The 12,193-nt window shown below is 45.0% G+C and overlaps 1 protein-coding gene across 1 annotated transcript in view; it reads left to right on the plus strand.

Annotated features, from left to right (window-relative positions):
• Positions 1-2,235: 2,235 nt before the first annotated feature.
• GOLPH3 (golgi phosphoprotein 3) overlaps positions 2,236-12,193 on the plus strand; it is a 62,021-nt gene continuing 52,063 nt past the window's right edge. Inside the window, exon 1 of the mRNA XM_517830.6 lies at positions 2,236-3,688. Within this exon, the coding sequence (XP_517830.1) occupies positions 3,464-3,688 (225 nt within the window). The 5' untranslated portion in view covers positions 2,236-3,463. The remainder of the gene's footprint in view (positions 3,689-12,193) is intronic.

Raw genomic sequence — 12,193 nt, forward strand, 5'->3', positions numbered from 1 at the left:
CTCAGTAGGCAATAAACAAACAATCATGGCCAGGCGCGGTGGCTCATGCCTGTAATCCCGGCACTTTGGGAGGCCGAGGCTGCTGGATTGCCTGAGGTCAGGAGTTCGAGACCAGTCTGGCCAACATGGTGAAACCCCGTCTCTACTAAAAATACAAAAAAATTAGCTGGGCGTGCCAGGCGCGGTGGCTCATGCCTGTAATCCCAGCACCTTGGGAGGCCGAGGCGGGCAGATCACCTGAGGTCAGGAGTTCGAGACCAGCCTGACCAACATGGAGAAACCCCGTCTCTACTAAAAATACAAAATTAGCCAGGCGTGGTGACACATGCCTGTAATCCCAGTTACTCGGGAGGCTGAGGCAGGAGAATCGCTTGAACCTGGGAGGCAGAGGTTGCGGTGAGCCGAGATTGTGCCATTGCACTCCAGCCTGGGCAACAAAACTCCGTCTCAAAAAAACAATAAATAAATAAATAAATAAATTAGCTGGGCGTGGTGGCATGTGCCTGTAATCCCAGCTACTCGGCAGGCTGAGGCAGGGATATTGCTTGAACCTGGAGGTGGAGGTTGCAGTGAGCCGAGATCACGCCACTGCACTCCAGCCTGGGCGACAGAATGAGACTCTGTCTCAAAAATAAATAAATAAATAAATAAAAATTTAAAAAAAAGTAACACTCATTGTTGTAATTAGGAATATTCTCATTCCTAAAATTCCTTCTTTTTTCCTTCCTAAAATATCCTTTCTTCCCCTTCCTGTTTTTAAAATATCTCCTTCCTTCCTCCCTCACTTCTTCCCCAGCTGCCCTCCACCCCCACCCATCATGATGGCTGGGGGTGGAGGGCAGCTGGGGAGGAAAAAAAGCTGCATAGACTTTCATGACCTGAGAAGTGCCACACAGTCATGTTGGCCACATTCTATTCATTTCAGGAGAGTCACTGAGTCTGGCCCACACTCAGGGGGAGGGAAATTAGGCTTCACATTTTGAGGGGAGGAGTATCAGAGGATTTGTTGGCATTAAAACCTTCAGGAGAGAAAGGAGAACAACTGGGTGAACAGGGGCAGAGCTGGGAGGGAGATTTTCACTACACATATCTTTGTACTCTTTGAACTACATACTTGACTATATTAGTCAAGTAATTTTTTTTTTTTTTTGAGACGGAGTCTCGCTCTGTCACCCAGGCTGGAGTGCAGTGGCGCGATCTCTGCTCACTGCAAGCTCCGCCTCCGGGGTTCACGCCATTCTCTTGCCTCAGCCTCCCGAGTAGCTGGGACTACAGGGGCCCGGCACCACGCCCGGCTAATTTTATGTATTTTTAGTAGAGACGGGGTTTCACCGTGTTAGCCAGGATGGTCTCGATCTCCTGACCTCCTGATCCGTCCGCCTTGGCCTTCCAAAGTGCTAGGATTACAGGCGTGAGCCAACGCGCCCAGCCATTTTTTTTTTTTTTTTTTTTGAGACAGGGTCTTGCTCTGTCTCCCAGGCTGGTGTGCAGTGGCACGATCACCCTCATGGCAGCCTCAAATTCTGGGCTCAAGCGGTTCTCCTGCCTCAGCCTCCCGAAGACCTGGGACTACAGATGTGGGCCACTACTCCTGATTAACTTTTTTCAAATAATAAATTAATTACATTTATTTTACAAAGAAACATTTCAAGCTACAACATTTGGTAAAATCAGAAAAGATGAAGAAAAAAGGTCCAAAGAGGGTGTGGGCTGGGCGCGGTGGCTCACGCCTGTAATCCCAGCACTTTGGGAGGCCAAGGCCGGCGGATCACGAGGTCAGGTGATCGAGACCATCCTGGCTAACACGGTGAAACCCCGTCTCCACTAAAAATAGAAAAAATTAGCCAGGCGTGGTGGCGGGCGCCTGTAGTCCAGCTACTCAGGAGGCTGAGGCAGGAGAATGGCATGAACCCGGGAGGCAGAGCTTGCAGTGAGCCGAGATCGTGCCACTGCACCCCAGCCTGGGCAACAGAGCAAGACTCCGTCTCAAAAAAAAAAAAAAAAAGAGGGTGTGAATGGGAGAAATTGGTTGAGGTGAAATCGACCTTCACCAAGACAGGTGGGAAAAAGGGAAGGTCTACTTGGTGCGCCCCCTGGACCCTCTCTTCCCCTCATTTAGCACTGTCACTTTCCAGGGCATGGGATGGTAGGCAGCAGCAGTTCTGGATAATGGATTTGTGGAAGAGAAGAATCCATCTAAAGCACTCTTTAGCCACAGCCCATGATCACTTTTTTAAAAAAATTTTTATTTTTTGCTTTGCTGTTGTTCCACTCTGTCCATACATTGTTTAATACAGGATGGCACACAATACCATTCCTGGTTAAATGTTTCACTTAACAAGCGCCACCCTCTACTCCTCCAACTCCTGTCTCAGGTTTGACAGCTATTTTTTTAACCTAATTTGCGCACGCCAAGAGGATTTCACCTAGTAACTACACGGAGAGACATCCGATGCGTACAAAGACGTGGCATGAAACGCTGCAGGTTTATTGTATCTATAAAAAGATCGTTAAGGTCGAGCGTGCTAACGTGTGCGGTACTAACTGTACTCACTACGCCCTGGTCACTTTATAGCACAAGTCCGAGGCAAGGAAAGAAGTTTTACAAACAAAACTGGTCAACTGTTCTATCTTCTTACTCCTGGAAAACAATAAAGGTCCACTTTCAAACCATTTGGACGCACTTGCTCCTTCTAAAGGGTTAGGGAGTCCCGGCAGACAGCGTACCCCTCCCCGCCCAGCAGCAGAGAGCAAAGTCCTTCCTGCCGATCCTGCAGACCCCGGAGTCCAAATGGGACCCCGTCCGCACGACCGCGGAGTCGCCTCCGAAGACGGCGGTGTCTGGGGCGCGGAGGGCACGGCTGGAGGCTGAGTGGGGTCCACCTTCGCGTGGCCCAGGCTCTTCCATTCACGGGGGGCCCCGCCAGGTTCAGGCTCCAGCCCTGGGTAGTGAAGGGGAAACGGGGAACGGAAGGAGGGAGGGCACGTCACGGGAGCAGGACTGCAGGACCGCGGGTCAGGGGGCGCAGGAACGCCAAAGAAAAGACAAGCACCGAGGGCCGGGAAGGGTGTAGGCTGCAGTGGCAGCGGATCCCCGGCCGCCGCTTCCGGCGCCTCCCGGCCCAGCTCTCCCGCGCCGACTCTGCCACATCCTCCGGTGACGTCAGCCGGGGCCGCCATATTGGAAAGGCGCCGCCGCCGCCTCCGCCTTGGAGCTCGGGGTGTTTCGGGGGCTGCGGCCACAGGCAGGAAGGCGCTCCTCTCCTGCCCCGCCGACGCCCGGCCAGCCCGCTTCGCCCTGACCTGTTTCCTCATGACTGCCCCCGGCCCCGCTGCCGACGGACCTCGCCCCGGCGTCCGGATTTAACACGGAAACCCGGGTCGGAGGCCGCGCGGGGAGGAGGAGGGCGACCCGGTCGGTCCCGCGACCCTCTCGGCCCGGCTCGGCGCCTCGGGGGGAGCCATGACCTCGCTGACCCAGCGCAGCTCCGGCCTGGTGCAGCGGCGCACCGAGGCCTCCCGCAACGCCGCCGACAAGGAGCGGGCGGCGGGCGGCGGCGCCGGCAGCAGCGAGGACGACGCGCAGAGCCGCCGCGACGAGCAGGACGACGACGACAAGGGCGACTCCAAGGAAACGCGGCTGACCCTGATGGAGGAAGTGCTTCTGCTGGGCCTCAAGGACCGCGAGGTGCGGGCGCGGCGGGCTGGGCGGGGGGCGGCGGCGCGGGGCCCGGGCGCCAGGTGAGCTCCAGGTAGGTGCCAGGTGAGCGCCCGAGGCTTCCGGCCCGCGCACCTGCCCTCGCTCCGAAGTCCGCGCCTGGTGGCGCCCAGCTGACGCCGAGCGGTGTCGGAGTTGGTTGATCCCCTGGCGCGGCTGGTGCTTTCTGGATCCTCCCCGTAGAGATGGCTTGGATTTTTCCTTACCCCTTTCACAGTCGCTCCTTTCATTTCGACACCCTGGCAGTTTGTATTTCTTCGTCGCCTTTTTTCCGCGTTTTTAACCCGTGTAGACCCCAGGGTGCAAACCCAACCCGGAGACTGCCCGGGAAACTAACAGCTGGAGCCACCAGCGCCACGAACTCTTTTGGTTTTTGCAGGCTTTAGGACCTGGGAGGGGTGCCCGGATCTGCTTGCTGGGGATGTTTTTTTTTCTTCTTCTTCAGTTAAAGCTTACTGTTGGGAATTACGAAAAACGTAGGCGAAGTGGTAATAGAGGGAAAAGCTCTTTTACTGAGTAAAGTTAAGTCAAATTTCTCATGAAACCTCCTGGTAAATGACTTTCTAGGTGAACTTGCATTAGGTGAGAGATTATTTTTAGTATCGCTTTTATATTTTATCAGTTGATGAATCTCAAAGTCTTGCCGTCTTAAGAAAGGGCTTTTTCATCGAGTGCTTGAAATGTAGGTTTGTGAGTTGATCAAAGGCCTCAAAAGCTTCAGGTGGGTTGAAGTTGCAATAGATAATTCTTTGTATTCTGACTTTGAAAGCGTTTATTTTCACTTCAGTGTCCAAAATTTTCACACACAGAAAAGTTGAAAAAGTGATAGATACATATGCATATATACTCTTTCTAGATTCTATGACGTTTTGCTGTATTTGTTATATTTGCCTACAAAAATCATTATTTATTTATGTGGAGACGGAGTTTCGCTCGTGTTGCCCAGGCTGGAGTGCAATGCCGCGATCTCGGCTTACCGAAATCTCCGCCTCCCGGGTTCAAGCGATTCTCCTGCCTCAGCCTCCTGAGGCAGGCATGCGCCACCATGCCCGGCTAATTTTGTATTTTTGTTTTGTTTTGTTTTTGAGACGGAGCCTCAGTTTGTCGCCCAGGCTGGAGTGCAGTGGCGCGATCTCCACTCACTGCAAACTCCGCCTCCCGGGTTCAAGCGATTTTCCTGCCTCAGCCTCCCGAGTAGCCGGCACTACAGACGTGCGCCGCCATGCCCAGCTAATTTTCATACCTTTAGTAGAGACGGGGTTTCACCATGTTGGCCAGGATGGTCTCGATCTCTTGACCTAGTGATCCGCCTGCCTCGGCCTCCCAAAGTGCTGAAATTACAGGCTTGAGCCACCGCGCCCAGGCCTGATTTTAAGAAAGTTTTCCAAATTCAGGAAGGTGGGCAAAAAAAAAAAAAAGTCTTACAAAACAACGTAATCTTTCTTGGTCACTGAAACTTACTAGATATAGGCGAGTTTTATATGGACTGTTTATGGACCTTTCTTATTTAGAAATCTAATGAACTAACGGTTAGCTTGATAGATACGTCTGGGGCATTTGCCATATCTTGGTTTCCCATTTCTCAGGTTTTAATAACAGTAACCTTGAAAAAAGTTGATGTTCCTCTGGCTGTGAAAGGGCTGCTGTACTTGTTTAATGATTGAGTTGTGATGATAAAGCAGGCTGTATGTGCAGTTCCTTGTTCTTTGGATGAAAAAGTAAACTAGGTGTATAGCGTCCTAGTAATGTAATTTTTAGAAAATATTCAGCTTTAGGTTTCAAAATTGGAAATCTTGATTATAAACATTTGTCTTTTTTTTTTTTCTTTTTTTAGACGGAATCTCGCTCTGTCGCCCAGGCCTGGAGTGCAGTGGCGCCATCTGGGCTCACTGCAACCTCCCCCTCCCGGGTTCAAGCGATTCTCCTGCCTCAGCCTCCCAAGTAGCTAGGATTACAGGCATGCACCACCACGCCCTGCTAATGTTTTTATTTTTAGTAGAGACGGGGTTTCACCATGTTTGTCAGGCTGCTTTTGAACTCCTGACCTCAAGTGATCCACTCGCCTCGGCCTCCCAAAGTGCTGAGATTACAGGTTTGAGCCACCACGCCCGGCCATAAACATTTTTCTTTTTGGACAAAAATAACATTATTATAGACATTTTAGAAAATACAAAAAAAAAAAAAGCAAAATTAAAACATTCTTGAGTGAACATTTTGGTTTATAGTTTTTGAGAGTTTTCCGTGTGGATAAAACTCGGTGGAAAACAAAAACCTAAAAAAAAAAAAACTAAAAAATAAGCTTTTGGTGTTCTGAGTCACACTGAGAAATTATAGTGAGGAAATACCTATTTGTTTTTTCAAGTACATGTTACTCTAAATCAAGCTTGTCCAACCTGCGGGCCAAATGTGGCCCAGGATGGCTTTAAATGCGGCCCAACATAAATTGGTAAACTTTCTTAAAACATTATGAGATTTTTTTTTGCAATTTTTTTTTTTTTAAAGCTTATCAGCTATTGCTAGTGTTAGTGTATTTTATATATGGCCCAAGACAGTTCTTCCAGTGTGGCCCAGGGAAGCCAAAAGGTTGGACACCTTTGCTCTAAATGTTTAAGGTGAAGCATATTAACATGCTGTTTTTCGGTGATTGGGTCTCAAGAAGATAATCTAAATAATTTGTTGAAGTTTAACCGTACTCACATAATTTAAACAATTTAAAGTTCTTTGGCAGGTAATTGAAACCATGTGTTTTGTTTATTTTGCATCAAGAGTCACTCATTATACTTTGCTAGTCATGGCTAAGGTCCAGATGCTTGCTAGCTTATTGTGAGCATTTCTTCCTGATTTCAGCAACCACATGGGGAAATTTTTTCTCTTTTTTTTTTAGGCAAGTCCAGAGAGTTGAGGGGTGGTGGGGTTGAGACTACTGGGATTTTGTATTGCTTTAGGTTTTGGTTTTAGGGATTAGCCTATATATTTTTTCCTTTCATCACATCTTTAAAATTTTTTTTTTTAAGAGATGGAGGTCTCAAGATGTTGCCCAGGCTGCACTCAAACTCCTGGGCTCAAGTGATCCGCCCTGAGTAGCTGGGAATACAAGGTGCATGCCATCAAGCCAACTCATCATGTATTTACACTCTAATAACCAGCCCTGTCAACTTATCTGTTCGTATGTTTTTCCCTTGGGAGGCTCGCCACCATGTTTTTAACCTATAGTACTCTTTTTAGGAGGCAGGAATTGCTGTATTACCCTGAGCCCAGGCGTTTATGCTAACTCATTGCTTTAACTGATTTTTACTTTAGCATTTATCTTTTTAATGTCTGGATTCTCCTAAGAACTTTAAAAGATAAACTTTACATTTAAGCAAATCATTAATGTTGGAAATATTTTATATATGTGAGCTAATAACCTTATGTGAATATACTTGTTAAACCAGTACCTAGAGCAAGAAACAGAAGCCCTAGCCCTCCACTTGAGTATCTTTCCAGTCACTACCCATTCCTCAGGGGTAACCACTGGCTTAATATTAGAATTCAGCATAGATTAATTTTGCCTAGTTTTTTGTACTTTGTGTCTGCTTTTTGTTCAATGTGAGATTCATCCATATCGTGTGAGGTTGTCCTTTGTTCTTATTGTCTTACCAATTTATTTTTAACATGTTTATAATCTATAATATTTACAAAATTACTTTGACATATTCTGAGTCAAGTCTCCCTCTCTTTTTTGCTGAACAGAAGGTTCAGTTTTTGAATAAGCAGATGGTCTGGCTTCAGATTACCTGTTAGGAGTGAGTCTAAAGTCATTGTGATTGATTTTTTTTTTCTTTACACATTTCAGATTTTTTTTTTTTAACCAATGATATTTGTTTTTTGCTTTTATAAAACAGGGATGCCTAGGCCCCTCAGAAGATTTTCATGCTCACTTGGGCAGAGAATCAGTGCATAAGTATTTAAGTAACTCTTTAAAGACCACAATAAGGATGGCAGATAGTTTACACCTAAATTCAACTGCCAAGTAATTAGCAGTATTTCTTTAATTGCCCCAGTGTTTGAGGGGGAGGGACAGCAAAAGTGCCAGGTATTTTCCTTTCCCTGTGTGTGTTTATTCCATAGATGCTTTCCATAGAATATTTTCAGGATGCTTTATTGAGAATTACCACAAATAACTGGTGTCATATATATTTGAATGTCTTCGTTGGTGGCAAATCTTAGTCTTTTAAGGTTAGATTTAATTATTTTCAGTGGCCAAGTATAATTTGGAGTATGCCTATGGAACAGCAGAAGCAGAGAGAGGCTTTATAGTCCTGTCCAAAGTGTATTCTTTGGCTTTTACATATAATTTAAGCCTTCTGAGCTTCAGTGTTTTCATGTATAATGGAAAAATAGTCATTCCATATGATGGTTCTGATTGTACTGCTGTGGACGTTTATTAACTCCTCCCCAGGTCTTTGCTTTATTTTGTATTACTTTAGGGTTTCCCCATAGTGTGTTGCCTTTTTTTGAGACAGGGTCTTTCTCTGTCACCCAGGCTGGAGTGCAGTGGTGCGATCTTGGCTCACTGCAGCCTCAACCTCTTGGGCTAAAGTGATCCTCCTGCCTCAGCTTCCCAAGGAGCTAGGACCACAGGCACACACCACCATGCCCAGCTAATTAAAAAAAATTTTTTTTTATAAAGACAGGGATTTCACCACATGGCTCAGGCTGGTCTTGAACTCCTGGGATCAAGTGATCCTCCCGCTTCAGTCTCCCAAAGTGCAGGTATTAGAGGCATGAGCCACCGCACCTGTTTTTTTGTTTTGTTTTTTGTTTTAAGACAGATTGTGCTGTGTCGCCAGGCTAGAGTACAGTGGCGAGATCATAGCTCACTGCAGCCTCGAACTCCTGGCCTCAAGTGATCCTCCCGCCTCAGCCTCCCAAAGTGTTGGGATTACTGCGACCGGCTCTAGGATGCATTCTTGAATCATATTATTCCCCTGCTGTTTTGTCATGCAGCCAGACTTGTCCAATCATATGTTTTCTTTCAGGGCTTTGGATCTTGAGAGAATAATGAGCTGTAGGGTTTTTTGGAGACCTTTCCAGAGTCATGTCAGCGTGTGGATCAGACTGTTCTTTGGCATGGTTCTTTGAGCTGCTTTCTCTGGTCTGTTGGCACTGTTTTTTTCCGGTCTGATTTTCCAGTCATCTTTCAGTGTTGTGAGTTTCAACAGCCTTCCAGTAAAGTTGCTTTTTAAAGATAGCCAGAGTCAGTTACTAATGTTTCTAATGCTTGTAGACAAGAACTGTAATACAGTAACTTAACTCTATGTCTTGAAAAATAAGTAGGTACTTGAGGTAAATAATATGTAATGGGGTAAAATACTTAAGATTAACCAAAATGATAGAACTGACTTTTGTGTGGCTTTTACACAGGCTCCAAAGATGTTTTCCATTTTTGGAATAAGGTTCCCAAGGTTACTACTTTGAAGTATAATAGTGATGAAGATGTATAACTTAACAAAAATTGTTTTCCTTTCTATACGTGTGGTGATGTCCACCATCTCTACATATCAAATCTGTAAATCAGAAATTCAGTCAACAAGTATTCAGAATTTCCAGATGTGCTGAGTTTTAGTAATTTAAAATATAATAAAGGCTTCTGAGTTTTTAATGAATTTTCATTGTTTCTAATACAAATGATATTTCCTTCATATTTTTTGAAGTTTTGAATTTTTATCTATTTTTTTCAGGTGTTTAAACACAGGTATGAGATATACAGGATCTCAGAAATTACTTTTGAAGTTCATTAAACTATTTGATTGTACTTTTTTTTCTTTTGAGACAGGGCCTAGCTTTGTCTTCCAGACTGGAGTGTGGTGGTGTGATCATGGCTCATTGCAACCTCGACCTCCTGAACTCAAGCAATCCTCCCTCCTCAGTCTCCTGAATAGCTGGGACTATAGGCGCACCCTATCATGCCCAGCTAATTAAAAAAAAAAATTTTTTTTTGTAGAGACGTGGTCTCACTATGGTGCCTAGTCTCGAACTCCTGGCCTCAAGCAATCTTCCCGCCTTGGCCTCCCAAAGTTCTGGGATTACAGGTGTGAGCCACCACGCCTGGTCTGCTTATTATACCTTTTCAACAAGATTTTATACTGTTGAAATTACTTTTTAGTGCTTTGGGATTCTTTTACAATATGGTCAAAATATTCACTAACTCATAAGTTATACTAATATTTGATATTTGTTAATTTTGGACTACCTGAGAGTTCTTGTATGGAGCATTTGAATTACGTTTTAGAATTGTATTTTGAAGGCTGGGTGCGGTGGCTCACGCCTGTAATCCCAGTACTTTGGGAAGCCGAGGTGGATGGATCACCTGAGGTCAGGAGTTCAAGACAAGCCTGGCCAACATGGTGAACCCCTGTCTCTATTAAAAATATAAAAATTAGCCAGACATGGTGGCGAGCACCTGTAATCCCAGCTACTCGGGAGGCTGAGGCAGGAGAATCACTTGAACCTGAGAGGCGGAGGTTGCAGTGAGCCAAGATTGCGCCACTGCACTCCAGCCTGGGCGACAAGAGTGGAACTCCATCTCAAAAGACAAAACAAAACAAAAGAATTGTATTTTGAAGTTATTTTGATAGATTTTGAAATATTTGGGGGATTTTTCTGATATTTAAAGAAATACACTTTTATAATATCATCTTACATGTAAATCTTAAATACCCTGGAGGCATCAGGCATTATGCTTGTTCTGGTACATAATGTTAAGCTTTTGGCTGTACACTTTTTTATGTCTTTGCAAACTTCCCCCCCCCCTTCTAACAGCATAACTTTTCTACTGCCATTAATCAGATTAAATAGTATAAAACTATGCTGTAGTCTTTGTTTAGAGGATTTATCTTCATGTTGTGAGTCTCCCTTTGAAGCAGCACAAAAAGACAGTGCTTCTCCTCCTCCTGCTTTTTTTTTTTTTTTTAAGATGGAGTCTTGCTTTTATCACTCAGGCTGAAGTGCAATGGCACCGTCTTGGCCCACTGCAACTCCGCCTCCTGGGTTCAAGTGATTCTCCTGCCTCAGCCTCCCAAGTAGCTAGGATTACAGGCGCCTGCCACCATGCCCAGCTAATTTTTGTATTTTTAGTAGAGATGGGGTTTCACCATGTTGGCCAGGCTGGTCTCGAACTCTTGACCTCAAGTGATCCTCCCACCTCGCCTTCCCAAAGGGCTGGGCGCGAGCCACTGTTCCCGGCCATGCTGCTGCTTTTTAGTAAGTGTCCTGACAAGTGCCAAAAGTGGAAACCTGGCTTCATTTTGAAATTGATGTTTTTGGCTTCAGGTTTCTCTTATCAAAGCTGGGAAGACTGCAACCTGTTTTAATAGCATTGTACAGTATTACAATGTAATCTAGTACATTTTGAGGTTTTTGACTTAGGTATTACAAATATATTTAGAACATAGGCTATTTCTCTTCCTGTTTGGTAAACCTCTCATCTGCAAAAACACAACTAATATTAAAGTACAGTGTATTGCCAAAAAGGATGTTTCTGGTCACTTTTAAGAATAACATTTTAAACAACAACAAAAAAATTTACTTATTTTTAAACTTAATGCATTGTATTTGGGTTACATATTCCTTTAATGGAGAAGTTCTTAAATTGGAGTGAACAGAGCTGAGAAACTTTGTGAATTCTCTGCAGTTGTGTGTTTTCTTGGGGAAAGAGGACAGAGCTTTCATTAGATACTCAAAGCATTTAGTGAATCAGGAAGGTTAAAAATTACCAAACAGGAACTGTTTGTTTTAGCTTAAGGTTTTCGTCTTTTCTTTTTCCTTCCTGAAAATTAACTACAGAAAATTCCAGGTTTCCAGGGTTGTAGCGAGTTGAATTTTAAGTGATTTGAGATACGAAGTCCACATTTCTGTGGCCTGTCTAGAGGTTCTCATCTTGCTAAATGACATTTAGAAGCAGCATAACTGCTTCTAATCTAGGATTACCACACATCTAGGATTCTAACAGTTTTCATCCATTCATCAAATGTTTACTGAGCACATGCTCTGTGAGAGGTCCTTTACTAAGTACAAATTCACTGAAGAACATGTCTGTCTTCAAGTTCATTCATTTTAGTTCTGTGTGTCAAAGCTCATATAGTAAACTACAAAACTAAATTATGTTGCTGTTCTAGAATTTTTTTTTTCTCTCTTCTGAGACAGAGTCTTGCTCTGTTACCCAGGCTGGAGTGCAGTGGTGCAATCTATGCTCACTTCAACCTCTGCCTCCTGGGTTCAAGCGATTCTCCTGCCTCAACCTTCTGAGTAGCTGGGTTTACAGGCGCTCACCACCACACAGGGATACTTTTTGTATTTTTAGTAGAGACAGGGTTTCGCCATGTTGGCCAGGCTGGTCTCAAACTCATGACCTCATGTGATCCACCCACGTTGGCCTCCCAAAGTGCTGGGATTACAGACATGAGCCACCCTGCCTGGCCTGTTCTATAATTT

The sequence above is a fragment of the Pan troglodytes genome, chromosome 4 (genome assembly GCF_028858775.2).
Source record: "Pan troglodytes isolate AG18354 chromosome 4, NHGRI_mPanTro3-v2.0_pri, whole genome shotgun sequence".
Lineage (NCBI taxonomy): Eukaryota > Metazoa > Chordata > Mammalia > Primates > Hominidae > Pan > Pan troglodytes.